A 13101-nucleotide genomic window follows, 5' to 3' on the forward strand; every position below is an offset into this window, starting at 1 on the left:
CTGTTCAGTTGCATAAATACCAGCTGGTGCCTCCAATGGTGTCTATAACTGTGACAGGGTAGCTGCAGAACGTAAATGAAGTTACTAACACTGGACTGGAAAATGTTTGTTACACAGCCAAACCAGCAAAAGGACCAGCCTGTCAATAGCCAGCCCCAAAGGACTGTACAAAAACCTCCTCCAAGTAAGCATCCACATATTCTGGCTTCTAGCTAGCCACTGTTTCATCCTGTTACTGGCAGCTAGCTGAGTCTACCAGAGCCAAGCACCAAGATAAAGTACTATAGGTGCTCAGCCTAAGTACCCAGATACACCAGATTTATGCTACTAACCGATGTCTAGAAGCACAGCTTGCTTGCCTAACCTATGGTGTTGAGCAGAGTCTGTTCCTACTCCAGACAATCCAATGGATTATGGCAAGCAAGTGAGCTACACAGTCAAAAGGATAACTTATGTGGGATAGCAACCTCCTCAAAATGTGTAAATTCATCTGCAGTCACTTCAAGTGGGACCTATGTGGGGAGAAAGACCAGCCCTCCTCACCAGATGTTTCTCAGACTATAATCTTCAGGAGGATCCACTCCAGCTTCATCCCACCCCTAAAAAACACTGGAAGTACAAGGGTCAATGTTAGGCATTGTGTCTGTTGTGGTAGTATAACAAGTCCCAACAAGCACAACACATTTTTAAGACCAGTGTAGTGTACCACAAGAAAGAAGGTGATGGGCTGTTGTATTGTAGTGCACTTACTATACAATGTCCCTGTCACGGGCACTAGGAGTTGCTACCCGAGTTTCACCAGATGGTACTCTGCTGGAGAGGCGGGGATATGGCACGCACCTCAAAGCAGGCAGGTGAATGATTGGAGTGACACAACAGCAGGAAAGTAGAGATAGTCTGAGGCAATCAACGACTTGGAGTTGTAAACTGGAAACTGGAGATAATGTAGACACGAGGAGTGAACGTGGATCGGTGATGATAGGTAGAGGAGGAGTCAGTGGTCTGCGTACAGCAAGTTGTACCACTGCTCTGATGGGAAGAATAGGATTGGTGCAGGTAGGTAGCAGGGTAGTCGGTGGTCTGCGTGCAGCAAGTTGTACCACCGCTATGGTGAGGAAACGGGTCCAGGTGTAGGTAGGTAGCAGGGTAGTCGGTGGTGTGCGTGCAGCAAGTTGTACCACCGCTATGGTGAGGAAACGGGTCCAGGTGTAGGTAGGTAGCAGGATAGTTGGTGGTCTGCGTGCAGCAAGTTGTACCACCGCTATGGTGAGGAAACGGGTCCAGGTGTAGGTAGGTAATAGGAAAGTCAGTGGTCTGCGTGCAGCAAGTGAGGACTTGTCCAGGTGCAGGAGAGTGAAGTTGAAAGGCAAACTGTGGCTGTATGGGAACAGCGCGAGTAGAGCAAAGTCTTGGAAGGCACAATGAATAGTCTGTATATATAGTTGGTGCCTTGCAGTGGGGAGAAGCTCATCACAGCAGTTTATGCACAATGACGCCAAGTAGTAGCGTGAGTAGGTAACGAGTTTGAGTGACAGCTAGTCCTAACTGGAGCAATGCGGAAACACAGTCTATATGGGTACCTGTACCCTGCGCAATAAACAACAATGGATGCAACTGGTATGCGAGTAGAATAGATAATAGTCAATAGTTAGTAACGCATACCCAGTTGTGTAGATCCGGAATCAGCTGGGAGATGAAGCGTTGTAGCGGTGTGGGAACCGCCGCTGAGTAGAGCAGGGAAGCAGCGTGGAAGCTGTAACACGATCAGCAGGGTGTCAGCGTTGGAACGGTCAGAGGACCACTGCTGAGTGGAGCCAGGAGCAGCGTGGAAGCTGTGACACGATCAGCAGGATGATAGTGTTGTAGCGGTTTGGGAACCGCCGCTGAGTTGAGCAGGGAAGCAGCGGGGAAGCTGTGACACGATCAGCAGGATGTCAGCGTTGGAACGGTCAGAGGACCGCTGCTGAGTGGAGCCAGGAGCAGCGTGGAAGCTGTGACATGATCAGTGGGATGATAGTGTTGTAGCGGTTTGGGAACCGCCGCTGAGTTGAACAAGGGAGCAGCGTGGAAGCTGTAGTAAGAACAATCTGCACACAGTTTGGAAACTGTATAACGAGTAAAGCTGGAAGCAGTTTGGGATCTGCACACACCTATAGAAGTTCACTGGGAATGAGACTTCAAGATCAGGCCCCTACCTAGGGTTGCAGGTGCCTCGAATAGGGTGAGGTGATTGATCTGTCAATCACCTCCATGGACAGGTGAAGCTACTAGCGAGACCTGCGCATGCGCAGATGGCAGGATAGCGAGCGGCCACGATTCCACACAGGTGTAGGGAGAAAAGATGGAGGACCTCGCACCAGAGTAGAGGCACTCACGGTCCCAAGTCCCAGAAGGCACAACTCCTTACCAAGACCATTATACTTCACCACTCTAAAAAAGAAGAAGAGGGGGGAATGTTTTATATTGTAGTACACTTAGAGTACAGTAGGTAAGGCTATGTATCTGCTTTAGTACTACAGGTCCTAGCAGAAACTAAGCCTATCAAGAACCAATGTACTATATCACACAATAACAGAGTGGCATAAGTTTTTTATTGTAAAGCACTTTCAGTACAGTGATCAGAAAAGAGGGAGGGTTACAGTGGACAAGGAAAGGCTTTTTTGCCTGCAGTGGCACCACGATCCTCAACAGGCATAAAGCTTTATCAGAACTAATATACTGCACCACATAATAAAGATGATGATGAAGGAGGAAATTTACATAAATACAGCAAACACAGTATACAGTTTAATATTATTCTTTATTTAAAAAAGTACAGTAAAAGAACATTTCACATGCCTGTGGCTTGTTCCCATATTTTCACCACATGTACAGTAATATTGCATTTACAGTACAGTGTACAATTTCAAACTGTTAACATTGATAACTATATTAATGTTATGCAGCTTTATGTAACAACACACAATGACAATTACAAATAACTGACTTAGTATAACATTGCTGCAAGATATTATGTAATATACTGTACTATTAGAGTGCAATGCGTGCAAGCACTACACTACATACAGTACATAGACAAATACATTATGCAACTGCATAAACTGAGAGCATTCCTTAATGCTCATGCACAACAAATCTGATGAAATCACAAGAAACAAACATTGAAATAAATTTAGAATTGATAAGATTGTGTTCAAATTTCTCGCAAATGAAGTTTTGGGGCAGAACAGGCCATTTTGCATATATATGCATATAGGCTAAATCTACCTTACCCTCTTTGATGCTGGTTGACGGGCAAGGCTAAATTTTTTCCCCCCAGCCAAATGGTTGTCCTTTCTGCCCACTCCCACTGATTCCATGATGCATGACCCCCAAAATATTCATGGATGAGTAGGGTTAAGTATCCTGAGGCTTCCTAAGTGTTGTGGAACTACAAGTTCCTGCATTTGTTGCTAGTGAGACACAAGTTGCCTACGCCATAAATAGTAAAAATATTAATAACAATAAAGTAAATAAACAATAACATGCAAACCCCTAATTGTTTTCAAAAATAATTTTAGATACCAAAGTAATTCGCTCTAAGGGTATGCAACCAAATTACTCATCCTCAGCCTTCCTTTTAAAAAAAAGGGGCGGGGGAAGCAGGGGAATATTACATTTTTTTTCCTTGGCTCAACATATACCAAAGGTAGAATAAGTAAGTAAAACAGTTAATTAAAAAAACCTCATACCCTATTCTCTCTGCCACGATAGCAGGGACTTAATAGTTTAACACAGGTTTTCCCAAACCCAGTCCTCAGGGCTCCCCAATAGTGCAGGTTTTCCGGATAACATGTGAAATAATTAGGACCACCTGTGGCTCTCTTACAATGTGTCAGTCAGTAATGAATACACCTGTGCTCCAGCAAGGAGACATGGAAAACCTGCACTGGTGGGGAGCCCTGAGGACTGGGTTTGGGGCACCCTGGTTTAACAGAAGATACTCTGTTATATAAATTATCCTCTGAGTTTTGAGCTAAGAGGAGAATCTATATAAGGATCTCTTCTCTGAGGAATTCTCCAGCATGCCCCATAAGTCTTGATATTCAGGCCTGGTTGGTTAGCACAGGAGCTATGGGCATGGGGTTTTGTGGAGAATTCAATTATGCTGTATAATTACAGCCAATAAGCCACAAAATAATCAGATTAAGAAATAGTTTCTCTTGTAGGAGTATTTTTATCCCAAAATAATCAAAGTGTACAATACTTCAGGGGCCCATCCCTTTATTGGGCTAGCTTAAGTGCTAGCCACTTTGATTGGTTTAAGGACCCCATGCTGTGTATTACTTCTGCCCTCCAAATTATGGTATCCAGATCTGGTTGACAACGGCAGGGGCTGCTGCGTAGTGGGTATGGGGTTCTGAGAACAGGTCCATGTATTGGGGTACTGTACTTGATTTCCTTGCCATAATTGAACCAGAGTGGCAAGGAAGAGCTTCTGTGCTTTTCACTTCTGGGGCTAATTGTAATTAGTAGTGGGGATCCACCCACTTTTGGTTGGCTCTCTACTATTAAAATAATAAGCACAGTATTTAATAGCACATGGTCTGACACATTTGTGAGAAGTCACCCCAACAGCACAGTGCTAATAAGCTTAGCACTGAATAGCATAAGGCCTGGCACTTGTGATTGTGGGGACCTCATGTTGTACGTCAACCCAAAATCACAGTGACAATTATTGATCTGTAATGAGCATATGCTTTTGTGCACCTTTTGACTTTTGCTTACCTAGATTCCACTTGTACCAGGGAACCCTACTTTTCAGTGCTAGGATTGGATGCACTTTAAAGATTGGGTTCCTCACAATTCTTTTGGCTCTGCTAGTAAAATGAATGATATTCCAGATTTTCCCAAAATCTAGTCAGCCAGCACAGTTCTTGTGCACATTTGTGACTTTCAAATCATTATGCTAACCAATATCACTTCCAGGATCACCTTCACAATTTTTAGTGCTGGAATTTGTTGCCTTGGATATAGGGGCTTTTGGGGTCTTTTCCTAAAAGTAATCCGTCCTACACAGAGTAGGTTTTAGTTTGGTTTCAATATTGAAAGGTAGAGAAATGTGACACAGCGGGTTTATGGAGGTTATGAAATCACAAAATCACCACCTATTGGGCTTTTTTAAATAGTTCAAGAACATCACAGACTCCAGAGTCTCTCAATTGTTGAATTGGCTTATCTTTAATATATTTTTTCCCACACATCATCTCAACTAAAAGCATCCCTGCATATCCTGTCCAATAAAAACATATTTTATAGGTAATCAGGATTTGGTGGCTCCATATGGTTAGTCTCCATGAAGTCATGCTAGCCAGACTACATTGGCTGCCTTTAGTTAAAAACATGTGAGGATAAAATGCCTATGCAGAGCACAGTTTCTAGTGGCTAAAACACAATATAGATCCAATTACCTGGTGGTTAATGTACAAAACAGAGCCCATTATCTAAAGCAAGTATATACTACAGAGGACATTGTCTGGCGGGTAGTGTACATTACAGCCTGGGTAAAGCGGGGCTTAAACGATTATGATACATCTTTATACATAGGGGGAGTCAGATCTGCCTTAGGCAAATTCTGATGCAGCATTGTCCTGATTTACTGTATGTATGGGTTGCTGCACACTACGACATCTCATTATTTATTAGGTGGGTAATTGTTATGTTTTGTAGATTTGTTCCCAAATATGTTGGCGCTATATTAATAAATGATGATGATGATGTTCTTTAAATTCCGACACTGTTTCGTGTGAATTAAGCGCAAAGTTACCATAAAATATTTTTTTATTAGCATTATGCTATGGTCATTTTCATTATTTTTTTTTCATAATTATGTAGGTGGTTGTGGTTGCATGGTACAATAACGGAACCAAAAGCAGCAACCTAATAAGATGAGTGAGCAGTGTTGACAACAAGAAAAAAAGCAGCAGTGGGGGAGTAGTGCATGGGGATTAAGAAGCAAAAAGTGCAATGCAGGGACATTTTGGCATTTTGAGGGGTATTTGTTGCAAAACATATGGTGGTCTGGGCTTATCTAAAGCATGGAACTTGCTGCAGTTATAATATCTGAGATCCCTATTGGTACACCACTTATACTATATGGGATCCAAATAGCATTAATCTTTTTCTAATGCTAGAATTCTATTTTAGTCACAAATATAGAAAAGTGACTCCCATTATCCAGTTTGAAGGTCAGTCTGAGATTTGTGTCAGTAAGTTTGGTAATTCATGGTGACACTGTAAATGAAAATTTTAAGGGTTAAAATGTTGATTTTAGTCAATTTGGGTTTTTTTCATTTTTTATTTAAGAATTATTTGTTGAAAACAACAACTTAAAAAACAGTTTTTGCCAGAAAAATTCTTTTTAAGGACTTTTGTTTTAGGAATCAAATCTTTTCATTCTACAGCTGCATAACTCTGATACCTGTTTAAATATTTTAGTCATCTCTAATCACTAACTATATAGATGGAGAATATTTATTTTAGACAATTGGTCCCTTCAAGCATGATAGGTTTGCAGGTCCTGCCACATTACAATTTTAATGGTTGAGGGGTGGACTTAAGCTCAATCATGATGTTTGTGTAAAACAATCATTCTCCACCAGTAACACAAAGTCTTATAGTATCCCTACACAATATTTCAAACTAGTTCATTGCATCAGTAATATATCAGTACTATGTTTGCAATATCTTCAATAGTTTTTGAGCGTTTTGCCAATTCTTTCAGGCGAAACGGTCCAACACAATGTGTGAGTTTAAAAATAAGTAATGTTTCCATTTCATGTTAAGACAGTATACTCAAGATGCTTTTTAAGGGTAGGTGTCAGGAGACAAGATAAATGCTTTAATCTCAGTAGTCAAAGTGATGATTTGCCATGGGTATCACCGCTATGACCTATTCATTGAAACATACAATGACTTAGCAGATGAAATTCTGCTACTTCCAGACAATATAATGGAAATGTTCACAATGAAAATGAATGAATTAAACTGTGCTGAATGGTGTGGCAAGAAATAAAATGCAAAGAAAAGAAATGATCCATCTCACTAAATGAAACCACAAACACCTATATATTTTCCTGTTGTGTGGGTATTATAGTTTTTCTTAAAGTTGACTTTTGAACCTGACATTTATCCATATTTTTTTTCTGCAGTGCATGACACACAAGTATGATCTGTGCTTCGTTTCTTCTTTTGGTGTGAGTTGAGCTGTCCACTCTAAAGGTCTTTTATTCAATGTAAAACAACTGCCCTGCAGTGCTAAAGCACCTTTGGAACTGCAATGTGCCTCGATTTGGATGTGACGTATGAAGCAAAATGGACACACTTGCGTAGGCAGCTGTCTGCACAAGCAAAGAGGAGGAGTTGGGTGGAGTGAAGGCATTCCTAGCTAAGTACGGAGTAGGAGCACCAGTGGGCCTCGAGCAGTGCAGCAATGAGATTTTGGTTTATGGAGAGATATTATTGAAATGAGTGGATTGAAGAGTGCGCAACTTCAGGGACATTGCTGGCTGTGGGAGGGCTGTACAGATTAGACTCTACAGCAGCAATTTCATTTTGCTTCAGCTCATCCTATAAGATTTGTTTTGAGCCTTCATGTTGCACTTCAACCAAGAAGCACATAAAATTACCAACTGTAAAATAGACATTTGGTGGGAGGTTTATAATCTGTACATTTTAAGTGTGTAGGGGTGTGCGGCCCACTCAGGTTCACAGGTAAAAACCAAGACATTTGGCAGTGCACTTTGTAACTGACCTCGTCTGGTTTGTGTCCTGCTGCATATTATAGCCAAGGTTCCAGTCTCCCTGCTGAGCTGTACACCGGGACACAGATCAGACATATTAACACTCCACTCTCCCTCTTCTAAAACATTTAAAGCATTTATTTCTGGAATCTATTAGTGTCAATTGAGCCCAGCTCTATACTTCAAAGTACATATGTATTTTTTTAAGAACTTTTTAAGTGCTCACGGGATTTTATTTTAAAAGCTCAGTGGGCTCCTGGTCAATGCTTTAAAGTTGCTCTGCACTCAAAAAATATATAAACAGGGATATCACTGGTTGAAGTATTGGTACTTTTTGTTTATTGTTCTGTACTGTTATACCCTGTATAGTCTACTGTTTGCACTATGTGCGGCGCTGCGGAAACCTTGTGGCGCCTAACAAATAAATGATAATAATAATAATAATAATCACTAATTTGAAACATTATTTCAATTGTTTATGATACCCTGGTGTACTGCGCTTAAGAGAACTAAAGTAAGAAAAATAACTTCAAAATATCTATAACAATTGTTTATAAAATGCAAGACTAATTGTGATATGTAGACAGCTTGGTACAGAAATAAATGAGAAAATGTTTGTGGTGACAGGTACACTTGTATGGCATATAAAGTCAATGGGAAATCAACAATTACATGGCAGACATGAATACATTGTATGTATGATGAAAACTTCAGCAAGGATTCAAAGTGCTGACATATATTATCACAACCACATGATATATTGACATTCAAGTCACACAGTAGTTATTCAGCATATGTGACAGTTACTTCCAATCATAGTATGTAAAAGTATTTTACATAACAAAGTATCTTATCAGGCAGGTAGTATTTCTAGTATTTATTCTTTTCCATGTAGTTTGTTTTCATAAGATTGTATTTAATTGGCATAGACAGCCTTCAATTTCTATGTGTCAGATTTCGTGTTCTTGGAGTCTGTGACCAGGTTCCAGGTCTATAATGTTTCCTAAATCCATTAAGAGCAAACATGTTCCATGAACACATTTACTTTATTACTGTATCTTGAAGCTGTGATGGCAGCAATGTCAAAGGCCACAGTACTTGTGCACCATTTGAAGCTTCAGGCACAGTTTCATTTAGCACTGAGGTCCATGTGCTTTGTTTTGGGAGGTAATTTAAAAGCCACAGCCTTGCTCTGCTGGTCATGTAATCCAAACATTCGCTACGCCATCTGGGTTGATTCCTGCCAAAAAAAAGGAGCAAATGACTTGTTAAATTAGGAAGATCAGATTTTCATAATAAAACATTTAGGCCCTGATTCATTCAAGAACGTGTCCTATTTTGTGTGAAATTGCTCTGCGCATGTTCAGAACCAAACATTGTGCCAGTAAATCCAAGTGCATGCAATTCAACTTTGAATACAAATGACATTTACAACTGACTGTGACTTGCAAGGTTGAACGAAGGAGGGAAGGGCCGTATGCACTTAGGCAAAGTACAGTAAGGGCGTACCAAGGTCGAGCGCACTTACGTTCAACCAGTTCAAGCTCTGGGCATCTCTCAGATACGTGTTTTTAGCCGTATCACTTGCACCAGCTACAGGGCAGATTTAAGTGCTGATTGATAGTGATAATAGACAAATATACAAGCTAGAACATGTGTTTGCAATTAAGAGCAACTGTAAAAATGCATTTTATGTACAGTAGCAATTAAGATTTAAATCATTTTAAAAAAAATGAAAACATTTTTTTTTTAAATATATTTTCATTAATGATTTTATTATTAATGTTTTTATTTTTTGTGCATCCTGATGGGACTTTATATTGCACATATTCATTGTAGGTATCCTGCAGTGTGTTGTATCTGTCTGCATACAGCAAGTGCTGTATAGCCAGAGTGTGATTATTCCCGTATTCAAGTTGAAATGTTCTTTGAGATCTGCTTGTACTTGATACAGGGGTAGAGGCGTTCACTTTGCGTTCCTTGATGAATCAGGGCCTTAACGTGGAAGGCTGGGTACACAGCACAGGTTTTTCACCCGATTATCATGCCAATCACACAATAAACAACCGTTAGGTCCGATATCACATTAACGTGTATGCCCCAACAATCATGTTTTATCATTGAAAAGCACAACATGGAACAATGTGGGCAAATTCTGAAGTGTGTATGCACTCATGACTAGCAGTGTAGGCGGATCTCCATAGAGTATGCAGAGTCATAATCTTTTCAGACGATGGTTAAAGCAGATGAAGAGCACGGATCTGAAGGTAAATCTTGTAAAACGTGTATAGTGTGTACACATGAATCGACATGCTGATCGGGACTTTTAGTCGTTGGTAAAATCATTAACGATATTGCATCGGAAGAAATTTTCTGTACTGTGTACCCAGCCTAAGTAGAGAAGAGGAATTACGCTGTTTACGGGTCCTTGCTTGTCACAACACTTTTACCTCTTAAGTTATGTTTTAATTGCTCAGTGAATGCTGTTCCACATAACAGTCAGCTGTCCCTAAATGCTAACCAAATGAGATGTATTTAAAATTTCAAAAAAAGCAGATTATAATCAAATACATTAATATCACATGATGGGTGGTGTTCCAGTTTCCTTTGAAACAGTATGACAAATGGAAAGTTATGACGCACTCACTAAAGTGTCCTTGGCAATTATTTTAAAATGTTGGCAGCTATGCAAGCATAGTCTTACTTCCCTTGCTTGATCCATTCTATTGTCAATAAAAATAAGGAAATTATTAAGAACCAATATTTTAATTGGTGCTGAATAATTATGGTGGAACAGACATAAAAAAAGGAGGCATACCTGTCACTTCTGAAGCTCTAGGTAGTCCTCAACCCTCCTCTCCTAAAAACACCATCACAACAGTCTAGGCAATTGCAATTATAGTCCTTATTGTCATTCACAGTGGGACATTTCCCTAAAATTTGATCTGTTCCACCTAGATCGAGACATTTGAAAGGTATGCCTGTTAGTTTGTATTAATATTTAACCTTGTGTGGCTCTTACAAAGCTATACAACACCATTTAAAATATTGTCTCTTTCTAAACACTGAATTATGAAAATAATAATAATAATCACACTTTCAAGTAGGTGTGCAGTCTTGCCCTATTGTGCAGGCACAGCAGCTCTGTAGATGCCTTTTTAACAGTAACACCAGGGCCTGATCAACCACTAGGCTGACCAGGCTGCAGCCTGGGGCACTGGGTCCCGGGGGGCGCTGCACTGTGGGTATTTTTTTTTTTTTAAAAAAAAAATTTCTTCATTCATTTTTTTTTTCGGGGTGGGGGAGGGGGGGGGTTGAAGGGCTCGACTATCAAAAGCATTGGTTGTCAGTGTTTAGCAACACACAGCCAATCACCAGGCTGCCTGTTGCTGTGCAGCAGACAGGAAGCAGGACGTCTTCACTTCCTATCTGCTGATCTGAGGAGAGGAGCGACGCTGGCACAACTACAGGTAAGTGAAGGGGGGAACTGCCCTGCATATCTATAGGGAGGGGAACTGCCCTGCATATCTATAGGGGGGGGGGACGGCCCTGCATATCTATAGGGAGGGGGGGAACTGCCCTGCATATCTATAGGGAGGGGGGGGGAACTGCCCTGCATATCTATAGGGAGGGGGGGGGGGAACTGCCCTGCATATCTATAGGGAGGAGGGGGGGAACTGCCCTGCATATCTATAGGGAGGGGGGGAACTGCCCTGCATATCTATAGGGAGGGGGGAACTGCCCTGCATATCTATAGGGAGGGGGGGGAACTGCCCTGCATATCTATAGGGAGGGGGGAGGGACTGCCCTGCATATCTATAAGGAGGGGGGGAACTGCCCTGCTTATCTATAGGGAGGGGGAGAACTGCCCTGCATATCTATAGGGAGGGGGAACTGCCCTGCATATCTATAGGAAGGGGGGGGAACTACCCTGCATATCTATAGGGAGGGGGGAACTACCCTGCATATCTATAGGGAGGGGGGGGACTACCCTGCATATCTATTGGGAGGGAGAGGGGGGACTGTCATGCATATGTATAGGGAGGGAGAGGGGGACTGTCATACAAATCTATAGGGTGGGAGGGGGGGCTGCCATGAAAATCTATAGGGAGGGAGAGAGGTTGATATGTATGAAGGAGGGCAGAGGAGGGGGGCTGATATATGTGACTGGGGGAGTTTTGATGTGACGGGGGGGGGGATAGCTAGCTAGCAGAGTGGAGGTAAGGAAAATAGCTGCAAGGGGGATGGATGCAGGGTGGGAGGTAAAGAAAATGGCTGCAGCAGGGGTTAAGGAAAATGGCTGTGGGGGGGGGGGGTTGTGGTTAAGGAGAATGGCTGCAGGGGCTTTTTAAAAAATAGAGCAGCTTTGGGGGGCAGAATCTCATGATTGTGTGGTGGTTACATGGGTGGTCTCAGCAATCACTAGAATACTAAATATTAGTGAGATGGGGCTGGTAGAGGTTTGTATTTGATTGACAACAAATATTCAGATATTGCTTATATATGCCTGTCCAATGGGGTACTTTTAGCTGGCCATAATGGAGTGTTTTGTTTTAACTAAAGGGCCTAATCATTCAGGGTTTGCATTATAATACATTTTTGCATTTTCAAAACAGGACGCCAACTTTCCAGAAGCCAACGAGAGGATAACAAAGTTGCAAGAGAGAAGAGCAAGGACAGGTAAGAGACAATGGCACAATCTGTCTAAATTTGAATGCTGGAGAATACACCTGAACATTCATATTCAGGAGTGTTCCTATACACCTATATATTCGGAGGAGGGGGGGGGGGGCGCTCCGGCCGTATTAGCCTAGGGCGGCCAGAACCCTTAATCAGGCCCTGAGTAACACCTTAAAATCGTGTTGAGCAACAGGCGGCCCTGTGCATAGCCCTAAATGTCCCTTAAAAGTCTAGACAGTGTGGAGGCACCAGAGAAATATCCAGCAATACATAGCATATTTGACCTGGATTATTTCAGTAAATAAAAAAATAGCAGGTGATAAAATGTAAATAATTAAAAATGCTTTATTTAACATTTTCTTACACAAGGATCATTGATCTCTTGAAAGCTTCCTGAACCCTTTTGTCTGTATTGAAATGGACTTGAAATTATGAAGTATATGGAGAGTGTGTTAGTATATGTTAGAGGTGGCGCTCAAGCTGTAAACACTGTCATCTTTCAGAGTGATACTCATTATGTATCTGAGGTGACTGAACAAATGGAATTGGTTTCCTTTGAAAAGCTATTTTTATTCCGAGAATCTTTACACTGCAAAAGCTGTATTTCAGAGGCATACCTTTCATCCAGTCTAATTGATCT

At 41.4% G+C, this 13101-nt stretch overlaps 1 protein-coding gene across 2 annotated transcripts in view; it reads right to left on the reverse strand.

Annotated features, from left to right (window-relative positions):
- Positions 1–8569: 8569 nt before the first annotated feature.
- HRH2 (histamine receptor H2) overlaps positions 8570–13101 on the reverse strand; it is a 75262-nt gene continuing 70730 nt past the window's right edge. The window contains exon 3 of one of the 2 annotated variants that reach the window (XM_075209205.1): positions 8570–9021. In XM_075209205.1, the coding sequence (XP_075065306.1) occupies positions 8823–9021 (199 nt within the window). In that variant the 3' untranslated portion in view covers positions 8570–8822. The remainder of the gene's footprint in view (positions 9022–13101) is intronic. The other variant, XM_075209207.1, reaches the window with a different exon arrangement.

This window comes from Mixophyes fleayi, chromosome 4, assembly GCF_038048845.1.
Source record: "Mixophyes fleayi isolate aMixFle1 chromosome 4, aMixFle1.hap1, whole genome shotgun sequence".
NCBI lineage: Eukaryota > Metazoa > Chordata > Amphibia > Anura > Limnodynastidae > Mixophyes > Mixophyes fleayi.